This window comes from Eubalaena glacialis, chromosome 4, assembly GCF_028564815.1.
Source record: "Eubalaena glacialis isolate mEubGla1 chromosome 4, mEubGla1.1.hap2.+ XY, whole genome shotgun sequence".
NCBI classification, from domain to species: domain Eukaryota; kingdom Metazoa; phylum Chordata; class Mammalia; order Artiodactyla; family Balaenidae; genus Eubalaena; species Eubalaena glacialis.
Genome location: NC_083719.1, coordinates 134280232 through 134295011, shown reverse-complemented (window position 1 = coordinate 134295011; position 14780 = coordinate 134280232). Strand labels below are relative to the sequence as shown.

General features: G+C 46.2%; 1 protein-coding gene across 1 annotated transcript in view; it reads left to right on the top strand.

The window, feature by feature from the left end:
* Positions 1 to 14780, top strand: part of ADAM19 (ADAM metallopeptidase domain 19) — an 84056-nt gene that overhangs the window by 29644 nt on the left and 39632 nt on the right. Inside the window, exons 5-6 of the mRNA XM_061188993.1 lie at positions 4149 to 4227; positions 9549 to 9625. Coding sequence (XP_061044976.1) covers positions 4149 to 4227; positions 9549 to 9625 — 156 coding nt within the window. The remainder of the gene's footprint in view (positions 1 to 4148; positions 4228 to 9548; positions 9626 to 14780) is intronic.

Below are 14780 nucleotides of genomic sequence, written 5' to 3'. Positions count from 1 at the left end.
TGGACAGTCCTTCTCTCTTCCTGGATGCACATCACTCACAACTCGTTTCCTGAAAATCCTAACACACTCCAGTGGTGAGAGACAGCTTCCTGCAGATCTGCTGAGCCAGCCCCTTGTCAGAGAGGAGATGAGAACAAGATGTGGCTGGAGAAGGGGTGGCTGGGCTGAGCTGGGCTGCTCAGTGGCCCTGCAGCCCTGTCTCTGAGGGGATAGTGTGTTTGGTGCCGAGAGCAGCGCCAAGACACCACCAGGGACTGGAGGCATAGATGGGCCTAGCTTGGGGCGATGGGGAGCATGTGAAAGCAGTGTCTTGTGAATCGGTACAATTGCACAGATAGTGGTGATGGAACATGGCCCTTCCTTTTGCTTTTAGAAAGAAGGATGACCCTCCTGGTCAACATCCGCAACCCCGTTTGGGGAAAGGGTTGTTATTAAAAAAACAAACAAAAAAACCACCAAAAATGACCCCTGACGTCCTTACATGTCTATCCTCTTTATCTTGCCCTGTGCTTTGCTTACCCCTATGGCTCTTCTCTACATATATTCACATCTAAGACCCAGGAGCCTCCTTTTTGTGGCATCACATGTTCTCAAGGCTGCTGTCATCACCGTCAAATTGTGCTTTGGACTACTGCTGGCAGTGCTTTAGTTTTATGCTTCTACCTTCTAATAGAGACAGAGCAGAGAACTGCTTAAAAAGTATGGTCTGGCCCAACACACTTGGCCTTGAAACCCGGCTCTGACACTGTGCCGTGACAGCTTGGACAAGTTACAGTTCCGAGGTTGCAGTGTCCTCATAGGCATGTTGTGAAGGTGAAATGCTTTCTCACTTAAAGGCATGTGAACTATTTTGATTGCAACTTTTCAGGGTTTCTTAAGCTCAGAATGATCCAGGGTGTGGTGGAGGTAGAAGGGTGATGGAGGCTTGGGTAGTGAGACACGTGGATATTTCTGAAGTTTGCCTGCTTTAAAAGTATGTTGAGAACTTGTGGTCTAGGGTGGTGGTTCTGCCCGAGAATCACTCAGAGAGTTATTTCAACAACAGATGGTTGGGCTCCAACCACAGAGTTTCTGTGTGCAAGGACGTTTGCAGTGGGGCCTGACAATCTGCATATATATATATATATTTTTTTTTTTTACAATCTGCATTTTTAACTAGTTCCTAGGTGATGCTGATGCAGCTGGTCCTGAAAAGGGCAGTTAGGTGGAAGAGGGAGCAGACTGTTTCTTGTAGACTCAGCAGACAAGAATGAGGCCAGTGGGTGCCGGTTACAGAGAGAGGTAGTTTTTGGTTCAGTGTAAGAACTTTCTCTAACTATTATATGTGGTCAGAAATGGAGTGGGTGGTCTCAGGAGCTCCCTGTCACTGGAGATGTCCAGTGCCGAATGGCCATCTGGCAGATTCCTACACAAGGTAGAAGATTCTTTCATTCGTTCATTTATTCATTCATCCACTTTTTCACAGAATAAACCTGCCTGGTACTAGGAGCTGGGGAGAAGCATTGAACAAGGCAGCCGTGCTCCCTGCTCTTAGGGAGTCCACAGTCTAGTGAGTTTGGCTTAATGATTCCTGAGGTCCCTCTCAGCACTGAGGCTCTGAGAGTCCTATGATGACAGTGGCAGAACCTCAGAATAACAAGGTGCAGAAAGATGCTTACCCTTCTGAGGATGTGTGGCCAAGAACCGACAAGAATGTGGACTCCTCTGAGGTTCAATCTGGATTGCTCTCTTTGGAGCATCTTGGTGTCACTGGATGAATATTTTCCCCCCTAAGACTCAGAAGAGGCTGAGGGTGTATTTTCCAGGAGTGCATTACTGTGGGAAAATTCACGTCTCCCTACTGTCATCCAGGATGGACCATTAAATTCTGAACTCCTGACTCGCCGTCCGTTATGCAGTCTGTGAAAGCAGACCAAGGAAATGGGCTGCAGGAATGAGCTCATTGTTTTTTTCACCTCTCTCAAGTGATATACTGAGGAGTTAATGGCTGGGGGGAATTGAAAGGAAATAGGTAAATTCCACCAGTTTTTCTGGGTTCTTCCCATCATAATCCCTGTTGAAAGCAATAATGATAATCACTAACCTTTACGGAGCTCCACTCTGAGCCAGGACTGGTTTTAAGCTCTTTTCATGCATTATGTTATTTTACTCAGATGACAACCCTGTCAAGTAGAAGGGGTTTTGCAGAAGAGGAAACAAAGGTTTGGAGAGGTAAAACAACTCGCTCATGGCCATAGAGACAGTAAATGTCAAAACTGGCACTGAAACTTAGTCTCTCAGACTCCAGACAATGTTCTAAGCTCCTAGTATGCTCAACAACTCACTCATTCATTCATTCAGTAATTAGTTAACACATTCTTTCACTGAGTACATGTTAAACACCAGTATATACTGGTGAGCAAAACAGCTTGGCCTCTGTCCTCCTGGGGCTTACAGTTTATCTCGCTCAGACAAATGGGTGACTCTTCCCTTTGATCCTTGACTGGTTAGATGCTAAGGAGAAAGAGAAAGGGAGACAGAATCTGGCAAGTTAGCTACTGACCCAAACTTTCCATGTGAATTGGAGTTTCTCTACACAAGCTGGGTTTTCTGTTTTGCTTTGTTTTTACATCTCCCTGTTGGGTTTCTTTTCTTCTTGTCCAAGCCTGCACATTGAAGGGCTTGACATAGTGCAAGAGACAACCCTTGTGGCATTTGCCTTCTGACTGCACTCTGTGGGTGGAGGGGAATCTGAGAGTCTGGAGTCCCGGAACTTAGAGCTGGAAGTGACTCCGAGAGACTCTGGAGATCCTCTTCAATGACCCTCTCTTGTGGGAAATGTCACCTCTTACAAAACTAGGGTGGTCCCTGCAGGTCCCTTTGGCTTTCTATGCTGGCCTCAGCTTGTATCTTCTTATTTTTTTAAAAAGCAGTTTCAAATTAGATTTTCAGTTTTCAGAATAAATACATGATAATTATTCTTTAAGATCAACCAGTTTTTTAGAAATATTATACAACTTACATTGCGAACATCTTCTGTAATTCCCTGAGATAACCACCATTAACGATGGGCATGCCCTCCTCCAGCTCTTGTTGATGCATGCACTAGTGTGTACTGCTGTTACTTTTTCGTTAAGAGGGATTTTAAAAGTACATACTTTCCTGAAATTTATTGTCTTTATCTAACTCCATTTTAGACATCTTTCCACATTAGTATAGATCCACTTAATTCTTTTTTGTTAGACTCCAATTTTTAATGATGCCTTCCATTACAAACTTTTGTGCCCCGTGACCTCGATTTTCTTTAGATTCGTTCTGCTTTTAATGTGGCTGAGCTAGTTGAAGCATCCATTTGGCTCTTTTATTCATCTTTTAACTTTCAGGGAAATACTAAAAGCCTTATTTGAGGTCACCTTGCCTTTGGTGAGGGATTCTTAACCTCAGCTGCAAGAGGTCTGTGGCAAGAGATAAACCAGTGTCCAATTTTAGGAAAGAAAAAACAATATTGGAGGGGTAACACATAAAACTACCAGGTCTCAGGAGATCTGAACCACTAGGTCTCAGAAAACATGGGCAAAGGAAACTCCTGGAACCCATGCAGCAGGAACACAGGAGCAGATGAATAGCTCCCATTTGTTAAGTTCTTGCAGCATTACTCCATTGGCTTGGCTCGCACCGAGGGCCACCCTTGGCCAAGGCCAGGTAGGATACCTTGATTGACAGTCTTACCAAAACATGCAACAGGGAAGAGGGATTCCTTTAAAGAAAAATTGGTGTGCTGATACCAAAAGTTGGTGGATACGCTGGAAAAATAATCAGTCAAGGTACACAATAGGGTCCATAGACCCTGGGAAATTTTGTGAATGTGTTTGCACATGTATTTTCCCAGGACCCAGAACAAGTTAAGATCTAAGATCACTGCTTTTGTGGTCAACTCTATCTGGTTGTGGCTGACTTAAGCAATGATCCCAATGAACACAAAGTTCATAACAAACTTCATTCTGTTTTTCTTTTTATTCCTTGAGCCGTTCCATAAGACTGCCTAGTTCCTTCTGCGTGGAGATGCTTGGGGTGGTTCTACCAAGTTTAGTTAGAATCACTGGCTGCTGTTCCCAGGATGGTGAAGTCCATCATCTAAGGAGACAAATGCCTGTTTTTATTCTTTTCAGGCACCTTTTTGCTCCAGCCTACACAGAAACCCATTATACTCCAAGTGGCAACCCTCGAACCACCACCCTGAAATCCAAGGTAAGTTCAGGTCAATATCTATCAAGCAGCTGCCCTATCCCAGACCCACCCCTAGGAAATGAGGAGATGCTCAGTGGAGACAGTCCCTCCCCTGAAGGAATTGTTTCCCTGACTGAGACCCAGGGAGTGAGCAGGAGACACGAAATATGAATTTGTTGTTTCGTAAGCGTACCCTCCCCTTTGCTGGCTAAAATGGTGAAACAAACAATATTTTAAGCAAGTTGCATCTGATTAAAGTTGATATAAATCATTGTGAAGCATATATTTTCTTTGCTTTATGTTAATTACCCACATACTAACAAAAGTTTAAGTAAGAGAAGTGATTTACTGGTAAACCTGTCATCTCACCCAGTCAGATGTTTGTTTTTTTTTCATATGGACATATAAGGTTTTGTACTCTGCCTTTTTAATGTGGTTTTAGGATGTGAAGATTTTCTTATTTTGCTGCTATCTTCATATTGGGTATTTTTCCCCTCAAAGTTGAGTTTGGCTGTTTGCACAGAGATTCGTCATTTAAAAAATGGTGTTTCAGTTTTAGTCTTTTAGTTTGCTCCACCACACCATTTGGTCACTGGTGGACATTTAAGGTCATGAATCATACACGTTTCATGGTTTGCTAGCTTTCCCTACAGGGGACCTTTTAGAATTTGTAGGATTAGAGTGGTGGTTCTCAACTAGGAGTGATTTTGGTTTAAATCATTTCTTTTCCTTAAATTTTTGTTAAATATGTTGGTAATGAACATAAAGCAAAGGAAATACGCTTCACGAGGCTTTATACCAATTTTAATCAGGTGCAATTACCCTAAAATATTCTATTTGTCTCTTTGACTGTTTTAGCCAACAAAGGAGGGGACCCTTGGCAATTTGTGGGCACAGTTTGGGTTATCGTGACTGGGAGGTGGATGCTACTGGCATCTGGTGGGCAGGGATGCTGCTGATTACCCTACAATGCACAGGCCAGTCCTCCACAGCAGAGAAGTATCTGGCTTCAAATGTCAGTAGTGCCCAAGTTGAGGCATTCTGGACTTGAGTGACCCTTCTCAGACTCTGTGCCAAAGAGCAGGGGTGAAGGAGAAGGGAAGACAGACTCCAGCAGAAGAAGCAGTCTTTTGCCTTTGGGGCCGGATGTCATGGGCTTTTGTGGTGTGCGTATCTGGGAGGTGTGGTGTGTAGGCAGCAGGATGGGCTCCTCTGCCTCAGCGCTCCTCCCACAGCTTCCCATGACCCTGAGATTCCCATGTGATCCACTCTTTACAGTAGCCCTGCCGGAGTGCAAAAGCCTAGAAGACAATGACAGCCACTAACAGTCGTTAGCAGCACAGATGAGTTTATCAGATCACCCTTGAATGAGGAGAGGGACACAGGACAGTTAGGTTTCGATGGGTCTAAGAGGTCTGTAGTAACTCGGTAGCTGAGGGGCTATGTTGGATTGTTGGGTGTGAAGATCAGTGCTGCCTTCTTCACCAAGACCTTCCTGGGGAGGGGAAGGAGTGGCTGGTGCCCACGGGAGGCAAGTAGGCTCTGTCTTCTCATCTCTGGGAAGGCTGGCCAGCTGTGGCTCCACACCTTCTTCAAGGCCCCTTGGTTGAAACTTCTTCCTCCCTGGAGACTTATGTTCTCTGTCTCCAGTGAGGTGGGGAAGGGACAGACATGCCTCAAAAGCCCCCCGCCATTATGACCTCACAAAGCACCCTCCTCTGGGTTTGGCTCCTGCACTTCTGTGCTGAAGAATGGGTCTCAGTGCTCGAGTTTGCCATGAGCTCATGCTTCCTGCTACGAAAGCCCCCTCAGGGTGGCCCCCTCAGGCTGAGAAGCTGGGAAGGAATGCGATGACTTCACGGCTGTTGTGTACTTGTTCTTTGTGCTCTCGGGGTTAGGCAGAGATGTTGTGAGGGCCTTTGAGAAACAGAGGACAGTGAGAGAACTTCCCCTCCCTCCCAGAGAGCCCCTCCTTCCTGAAGGTCTCGTTGACTGAAGCACAGAAGCACATCTCCCCTGAAGCATGGGATGCCTCTTTGTTTTCTTACATCCCTTGCTCCTAGGCTCTTACAAAGCCCCCACCCAGCCCCAGGGGGCTTCCAGTCAGCTTTCTTACTTGGGAGCTGAAGACTCAAAGAGAAATGGGAATGGAATAAACCGCTTAGCTTCGCTTGACCCAAAAGTTGCGGATCACACTCTCCTACCAAACTTGGCCAGGGGTAGTGGGAGTTCTGGGAACCTTATCCAACCCATTGCTGGGCCTTTGGGCTCCAGCCCTGATCTAGGTCAGATCATTGGGGGAATGGTCTGTGAGTGTGTTCCAGTAGAACGAGTTGCAGAGTTTGGGGTCTGAAGCCAGGGTTTTAGTCGTGGCTTTAACTAGCTGTGTGACCTGAAAAACCCTTTTGACCACACTAGTGTTGAGTTTCCTCATCTGAAAATTGGATATGCTAAGATCTGACTCTCAGGGCTGTGGAAGGGTAGGATGAATCACTGATTTTTATGGGAATTTATTTAAAAAATTTTTTTTTAAACTTTGGGTTTATTTATTTATTTATTTATTTATTTATTTATTTATTTTATGGCTGTTTTGGGTCTTCGTTTCTGTGCAACGGCTTTCTCTAGTTGCGGCAAGTGGGGACCACTCTTCATCGCGGTGCGCAGGCCTCTCATTATCGCGGCCTCTCTTGTTGCGGAGCACAGGCTCCAGACGCGCAGGCTCAGTAATTGTGGCTCACGGGGCTAGTTGCTCCGCGGCATGTGGGATCTTCCCAGACCAGGGCTCGAACCCGTGTCCCCTGCATTGGCAGGCAGATTCTCAACCACTGCGCCACCAGGGAAGCCCTTTATGGGAATTTATAAACATCTCTTCCAACGCCACATCTTACAGATGAGGAAATTGAGGGGAGAAGAGAAAAAGGAACATGCCGAAGTCGAGATAACCAGTGAGAGGCAAGGCTTAGACTAGTACCTCAGTCTCCGTTGGTGCTGGAAGATAATAGAGCTTTGACAAATTAAGTTCCATGCACTTTGCTGGGTCTGCTTTTGCTAAGAGAGACAGAGCATGGAGTCTGAAGTCAGGCTGCTGGGGTTTGAATCTCCACTTTGCTGTGTGGCCCTGTGAATGACCTAAAACCTCTCCAACTTTTAGTTCCCCCTTTAAAAAAATGAGAATAAGAGTATCTACCTCATAAAGCTGTGATCAGAATTAAAGGAAAAAAAATCATGTAAATTGTTTATCCAGGAGCAAGAGCTGGGTAGATGTTAGCTCTTACTGTTAATAACAGTAAATGGCAGGCATTATTATCACATGCGGTGATGTGTGTGACAGCCCTTTGTAAAGTGTGTTGCACTATACTCATGCCTAGAGCTGAGCAGAGGGTGGAACCAGAGAATGTAGACGAATGGGTTAGCTGTCTCCTGGGTCACATGCCTGCCTGCTGGGGACCAAGGAACAACCACAATCAAGTGTGGTCCTGGTGGTGGATCACTGGGACTGTTGTTACGTAGGTGAATGCCAGAGATTCCTGATTGGCCCTGCTCAGGCCCAGGACGGTGGTGGGGAAAGATAAAGCTTCCGTGTCTGCAACTACACAGTTTACATCCTTCTTAAGACCTTCTTAAGAACCTGGCTCTGCCCTGGAGATTTTACCTTCTTTCTCTTCAGACCCGCTTATCTCTTTTGACCTTCTGGGAAGAAGCTTGTAGGAATGTGTCCCTTGTTATCACCCGTTGGTGTGCTGGGAACAGTCCTGGTTTGTGTCCGTCTGTCTGGTTTAGCACTTTATCACTCTCAACAGGGTCCTGGTTTGCCTCATAAATGCTCTGGCTACCCTACTTATCGAACACTCTGCTGGCACCTCGAACTTTATTTCAAGCCACTCTTCATGACGTGTAATTATCTTTGTATGGCTTTTAAACTAATATTGGCTCTCACAAGACCATAAGTCCTACGAAGGCTGGAGCTGTGTCTGTTACTCACTGTTGTGTCTCGGGACCTGGTCCTGGGCCTAGCACATAGTGGTTTGTGGCCATGAGGAATCCAGCCGGGTTGGGAAGACCACATGGCCGTGAGATGCCCTGGCTAGAGAGCAGCAGCAGACCTGCAAGCGTCCATGGACACAGGTGCCAAATCAAGTCTGCTCCAGGCACGCAGGGATTCAAGGGGGGCAGGGAAGACGGGGGATAGATCAGTTTCCTAGAGCCGCTGTAACTAAGTGCCATCAACTTGGAGGTTTAAAACAACAGAAATGTGTTTTCTCATAGTTCTGAAGGCTAGAAGTCCAAAATCAAGGTTGTGCTCCCTCTGTCATCTCTAGGGAAGGATCCTTCCTTGCCTCTTCCAGCTTCTAGTGGCTCCTGGCCATGCTTGGTGCTTCTTGGCTTCTAGTTTTGTCTAATCTCTGCCTCCATCTCCACATGGCCTTCTTCTTTGTGTGTGTGTGTGTCTCTCTGTGTCCTCTCTTCTTTTTATAAGAATACTAGTTCAGTATTGCCTCATCTTAATGTAATTACATCTGCAAAGACCCTTTTCCAAATAAGATCACATTCTGAGGTTCTGGGTAGACATGAATTTTGGGGGGGACACTGTTCAGTCCTTACGGGGGGTCAAAGATGTGAGTCTAGTGGGGAGGCAGGCTTTTGAGAAGCCAGTGTTTCCTGTGGCCAGCATCATGTCATAGAAAGAGATCTGAGGGACTTCCCTGGTGGCACAGTGGTTAAGAATCCGCCTGCCAGTGCAGGGGACATGGGTTTGAGCCCTGCTCCGGGAAGATCCCACATGCCGTGGAGCAACTAAGCCTGTGCGCCACAACTACTGAGCCCGCGCTCTAGATCCTGCGAGCCACAACTACTGAGCCCACGTGCCACAACTACTGAAGCCCATGCACCTAGAGCCTGTGCTCCACAACAAGAGAAGCCACCGCAATGAGAAGCCCACGCAATGCAACGAAGAGTAGCCCCCGCTCGCCACAACTAGAGAAAGACCGCGCGTGGCAGTGAAGACCCAACGCAGCCAAAAATAAATAAATAAAGTGTTTCTCTTAAAAAAAAAAGGAGAGAGATCTGAAATCCTGGGTTCTCCAACTAACAGTGAGACCTGCGGCAAATCTCTTTGCTCCTCTGAGCCTTAGCTTCTTCATCTTTTCAGTGAGGATGATGGCATCTACCCTGTCCCACCGCCCAGGAACATTGTGAGAGTCAAATAAAATGGTGCCTTAGAAAGCTCTTTGCAGATTGTAAGCTTAGGGTAGGTACATAATCATCCCTGACTTTCACGAGACACTAACATTGCCGTGCTTATCAGTATCCTGTGGTCTGACCACCCGCTTTCTCCATGCTAGGATCACTGCTTTTACCACGGGACAGTGAGGAAGGCAGAACAGTCCAGTGTCACGCTCAGCACCTGCCGGGGAATGAGGTAAGAGGCCCTGACAGTGCTGGGCGGTGGGGGGGTGGGGGGGGCACCTGAGACTCTCCCCAGGAATGGAATTTTTAAGCCAAGCGGGGCTGGCCTTGGGCAGGGACTTTGAGAAGCTGTCTATTGAGAATGTATGCAAGCCAGCTCTGAGAAGGGCTGAGCTTGGGAGGGACAAGGGAAATAATAATCCTTTGATGATGATGACGCTAAAAATAATAATGTTAATAATAGATAACCCACAGATTCACTGGGGACTGAGCATACTCTTTTCTGAGGAGCTTGAGGTTTTATTATTATTTAGGTATGGTGAAGCCAACAGAGCAGGAGACAGCTGCCATCGAAAAGACACTTTATTGTACTCAAGATCCCAGGAGGAGGGGCACGCCATGCTGGGACTGGGGCACAGGGCAGCACAGGGGTCAGTCAGGAGGCAGAGGGGGGAGAGGGAATGTGGGCAAGAGTCTTTATTGTGGTTTCTGTGGAAAGGAACAGGAAAGGCAGGGTAAGCTGGCTTAGGATTGGCTAGTTTGAATAATTTTGGTGGGATCTGGGGCATGGGGCTGTCCCTAGTTGTCTGGTACCTGGCCCTGGGGTGAACAGGCCCGGGGGGTGGGCGGCCCAGAGAGTGAGAAGCCCATTGGAAAGGCATGCTGTGCTCACTGGTGAGTTAACCATCTGTAGGAATTGGCTAACCCTGGGGGTGGGAGCAAGGTCCCAGTGTCAAAGCACCAGGATATAGGAAATAAAAGACATGGTTCATACACTTGAAATTGATGAATTTGAGCATTTATTCCCACTTCTCCTTTGCTCTTCTCTGGTAGAAGTGCTTATAGGCGGCAAAAAAGGAAATGGGCAGCTAGTGAAAAGAGCAGGAAGAGAAGGGAGAAGCAAGGATAATCTTCAAGACAGAAAATGAACTGAAAAAGTTCCAACGAGGGAGCATGTTGGAAAGAGAGTGACTTCATTCTCTGAGCCAGACGACCTGGCTTTGAGCGAGTAGCAGTTGACCAGAGGGGTGACCTTGGGCCTTGATGATCTCTTTTGTAAAATGTGGATAAGGGAAATATATATCTGTCGTGTTGTGAGGATTGCACGTGCTAATAGATATCTAACGTTTAGAACTGGCCAGTACATACAAGCACTCAGTCACCTCCCAGACCCATGCTTCCTAGGCGGGGCCTGCAGAGGGGTGCCATCAGCATCACCTGGGAGCTTGTTCAAACTGTAGTATCTCAGGTCCCACCCAGACCTACTGGATTGTAACCTGTATTTTACCAAGATCCCCAGGTGATATGTGTGCACGTTATAGTTTATACCTGAGAATATGTGTTCCTTGAGAATATGAATTCTATCTCAATATCTGTTTCTCTCCTCCAGCCTGCCCTGGTGCTTTGCATATAGTAGGATCTATACATGTATGTTGAAGTAATAAAAATCATTTATTTAGACTCTTCCCACCCTCCCCTCCTTTTGGAAAAGAGATGATGATCTGAAAAACCTGTGTTCTAATTGCCTATACTAATTGCCTGGGTTTTAATTGCCTATACTATGTGGTACCTATACCCAGTGTGTTGATAAACTAGCTCTATGAAAACAAAAAGAAAAAAAAAGCACTGATATGTAGCATCTGCCAGTATGTTGGTAAAAATATTCCCACCATGACCAATTCGAAGCTATCAACATGATGTTACTGAAGGCAGCGTTGGGCAGATATGCACATGTTGGCCCTCATGAGCCAGTAGGAGGTGTTTCCACTGTGTACCCTTCCTCTCTCTTGATTGATTGAGCCAATGATTGTTTCTTTCATTCAGCAAATTAACACTGGGTGTCTGCTCTGTGCCCATGCCCTACACGGGTGGAGGGGAGACAGGCATATAAAATTTCCTGAGCCCTCAGTTTCTCATCTGTAAAGTGGGCATGGATGATAGGCATGGTAGAGAATGTTAAGTGCTGTGTTAACGCTACAGCATGCAGACGGGATTATTATCATCTTATAACAGTGAAACCATGCTAAGACTCACCCAGGCTCACATGCCAATGTGAGGCCCATCATGCTGCCGATCCCACGTGTTTGTTTATAAATCGAGCCATGTCTCATCTGTAAGGCTTCATGGTGAGTTGGCCGGAGGGGATTAGGCAGGAAACAAGCTTTGGCTGGGAGGCCATAACAGAGACCCCAAATCCCCTGCTCAAGTGACCTGATTGAGCCTAGCCAACTGGCCTTCCAGTGGTGTTTACAGGCCCAGCCATCTGCAGTCTGCAAGTGAACAGCATCTGTCCCAAGAAGAAGGAAAGGGAACATGCAGGTGTGACTTGCTTCTCTCTGCCTCTTCCTGTGTCCTCTTGGTCTGGAGCAGTGGGAATTTGGCTTGGCCTCTTGTACATCATTCCCACAGCTGTGCTGATAGGGGGAAACTGGGTGAGCCGTCCATGTGTTTCTATTTTGCACGCTTCCCTTTTATGGGGTCCACCCGCCTTATTTTCCCAGCCTTCTCACTACACACCTTAAGAAACCAAGGGTGTCTGTGGGCCCGACTGATTTAAGAGCTGGAGACGCATGGCAGATGGCTCGATTCAGACTCTGGAGTAGGAGCAGCTGTAGCAGCAGCAGGCTTCAAACCCATGTAACACTCAAGTCGCCCCCCACTAAGGCTCATAAAGCGATGCTGCAATGGAAAATCTCCATAGCAATTGTGCTTCTCTCCTGGAAACATGCTCTCTGTGATTGGAGAAAGTAGGTAGGATTTATACCAAGTGGGATCTTCAGGCTGATGATACAGATACAGAGAAATCCAGCTGAGTTTCCAGATGGTTGCTGGGCGTCCTCTTCTCTCCAAAGCCGTTCTTTAGGCTAATTTAATTGAAGAGGTAATACGGGATCATAGTAAAAATACATTCAAATAATACAAGAGCGTACAATGAAAGAGTACGCTTCCTGTTTCCCGAATCCCCCCTCCCCAGTGGCAGCCATTGTTACCAGTTTCTTGTGTATCCTTTTAGAAATATTCCTTCCAAAAAGGAACATGGATATGTAATATAATGCTCTGTAATCTTGTTTAGGCCACTGACCCCTTTGAGAATAGAGTGGCAGCTCTGGATATTTATAAACTACACCAATGAAAAGATGTGGCACACCATTTCCTAGGGATGTTTGGTGTCCATACTCCCCAAGCCTGTCTCCTATGAAGGACTCATCTAAATGTCCTATACAATGTCTTGCGTGCACAAATTCTTTGCAAATTAACATAAAGTATAAATTTTAGGCGCAATGACTATTTGTGAAGAAATCTAGACATTACTGGGTTGAGGTGTCCTTGACTGAACCTGTGGGGTTTGGCAGACACTGGGCGTGCGTGTACGTGTGTGTGCGCGCGCGCGCACATGTGTGTCCAACTCACTGTCTATCAGCAGGAGAGGTATTGATTGCAGTAAAAACATTTTTTAAACCTGATTGGTCACTTTATTTGTAAAGAAAATGCTTATTGAAGATTATCATTACGTAACTAATGAGTGTGCTAAACATCCAAATAATACTGGAGCATAAAACTAAAAGAAGTGAAAATTCTTTATCCTGTCCTACCCTTTCAATCAATCTCATTCCCCATCTGTAATCTGTTGGGGAGTATACATAACTGAAATACATAATTATGTGTATATATGATTTTTTAATCCAAGGGAGATTGGTTATAGGGTTATACATACCATTCTGTAATTTATTTTTTTCTTTTTCCAATTTAACATTATGTCGTAGGCACACATAGATCTAGCTCATGCTTTTAATGGCTGTATAGTATCTTAAGTACTAATGTCTGGCAAGTTTAATTACATAGAAAGTCTTTCAAAGACATACAGTAGATCACCTGTAGTCATCTATTTGATGCATCACTCTTATAGCAGATCTGTCCTCAAAACTCTGGGGCCCATACTCACTGTGGTTATACCTTACCCCAGGTCCCTGGACTCAGACTCTGTGGGAGAGAGAGGGAGAGAGAGGATATGAAATTAAGAGTGAGCACAGGAGGATGTGTGTGAATGTTATGTGATGACTTAGAAGGAGCTCACAATTTAGAGTAAAGCGACCTGAGTTTCAGATCTAGCTCCATACCTCCCGGCTGTGTGATCTCTGAGCTTTCCTTCCCCTGTTTCATTTCATTTCATTTCCTCCTTGTCTTTGCCTTGGCCAGCTCAGCTCTCTAGATGGTACCCACGGTGCAGGGGGCTGCTGAGTCCTGGGTTGGGGGCTGAGGGTGGTGTCATGGCTCCGCCCGTGAGTAATGAGCCTGGATGTCAGGAGACCTGGGATCTGCCCCCAGCTCTAACAGTAGCTCACTCGGTGACCTTGGGCAAGTTCCTACTTCTCTGGGCTTTGGTTCCTCTTATCTGAGAAAGCAGGGTAGACAAGACCATGAAAAGGACTCTTCAGTGTCGAAACTTCTGTGCTGCAGAGAGAGTGGGCAGAGTTTCCAGGAGGTGGGGCGCCTGGGACAGAAGGAGCCAGTCCATGCCTATCTGCCCTTTTGCCAAGGAGAGGCGTGGCCCTTTCCCGTTTGAATATCTGGCCTTCCTTCTGCAGAACAGATAAGAAATGCTACCTCTGTGTCAAGCATAGAGTAAGCCCTCACAGGGCAACATCAAGTTGTGTCAGGTGTAGATTCTGGAGTCAGGCAGTTCCTGGTATAAAACCTGACAGGTTGCTTCAGTTCCCTAGCATCAGTTTTCTCACCTGTAAAATGGGAGCAACAGTAGTGACATCATTGGTGGATTTACATGAGGTGATGAGTGCAACTTCCTTGAGATCAGGGACTTTTTTTTGTTTTCCTATCATGCTGCATCCCCGGTGCCTAGAACTGTTCCTGGCACACAGTAGGTGCTCAATACATATGTGCTGAATGGCTACTGAATAAGATGCCTTGTACCCTGCCTTGTGTATAATACATGCTCAATGACTATTAGCTATCTTTTTAAAATATTACCCTAACTGTTAGTAAACATTGCCTCTTACTTCAGTCAACTATCATAGCAGCCCTGTGAGAGGGGCAGCTTTGTTGAGTAACTTAGCCCAAAGCTAGCAGACAGCAGAGCCAGAATTTGAATCCAGGTGTGTCCCACTCCCGAGCCCATGCTCTCCACTTGTGGCTTGCCACCCCATCGCAGA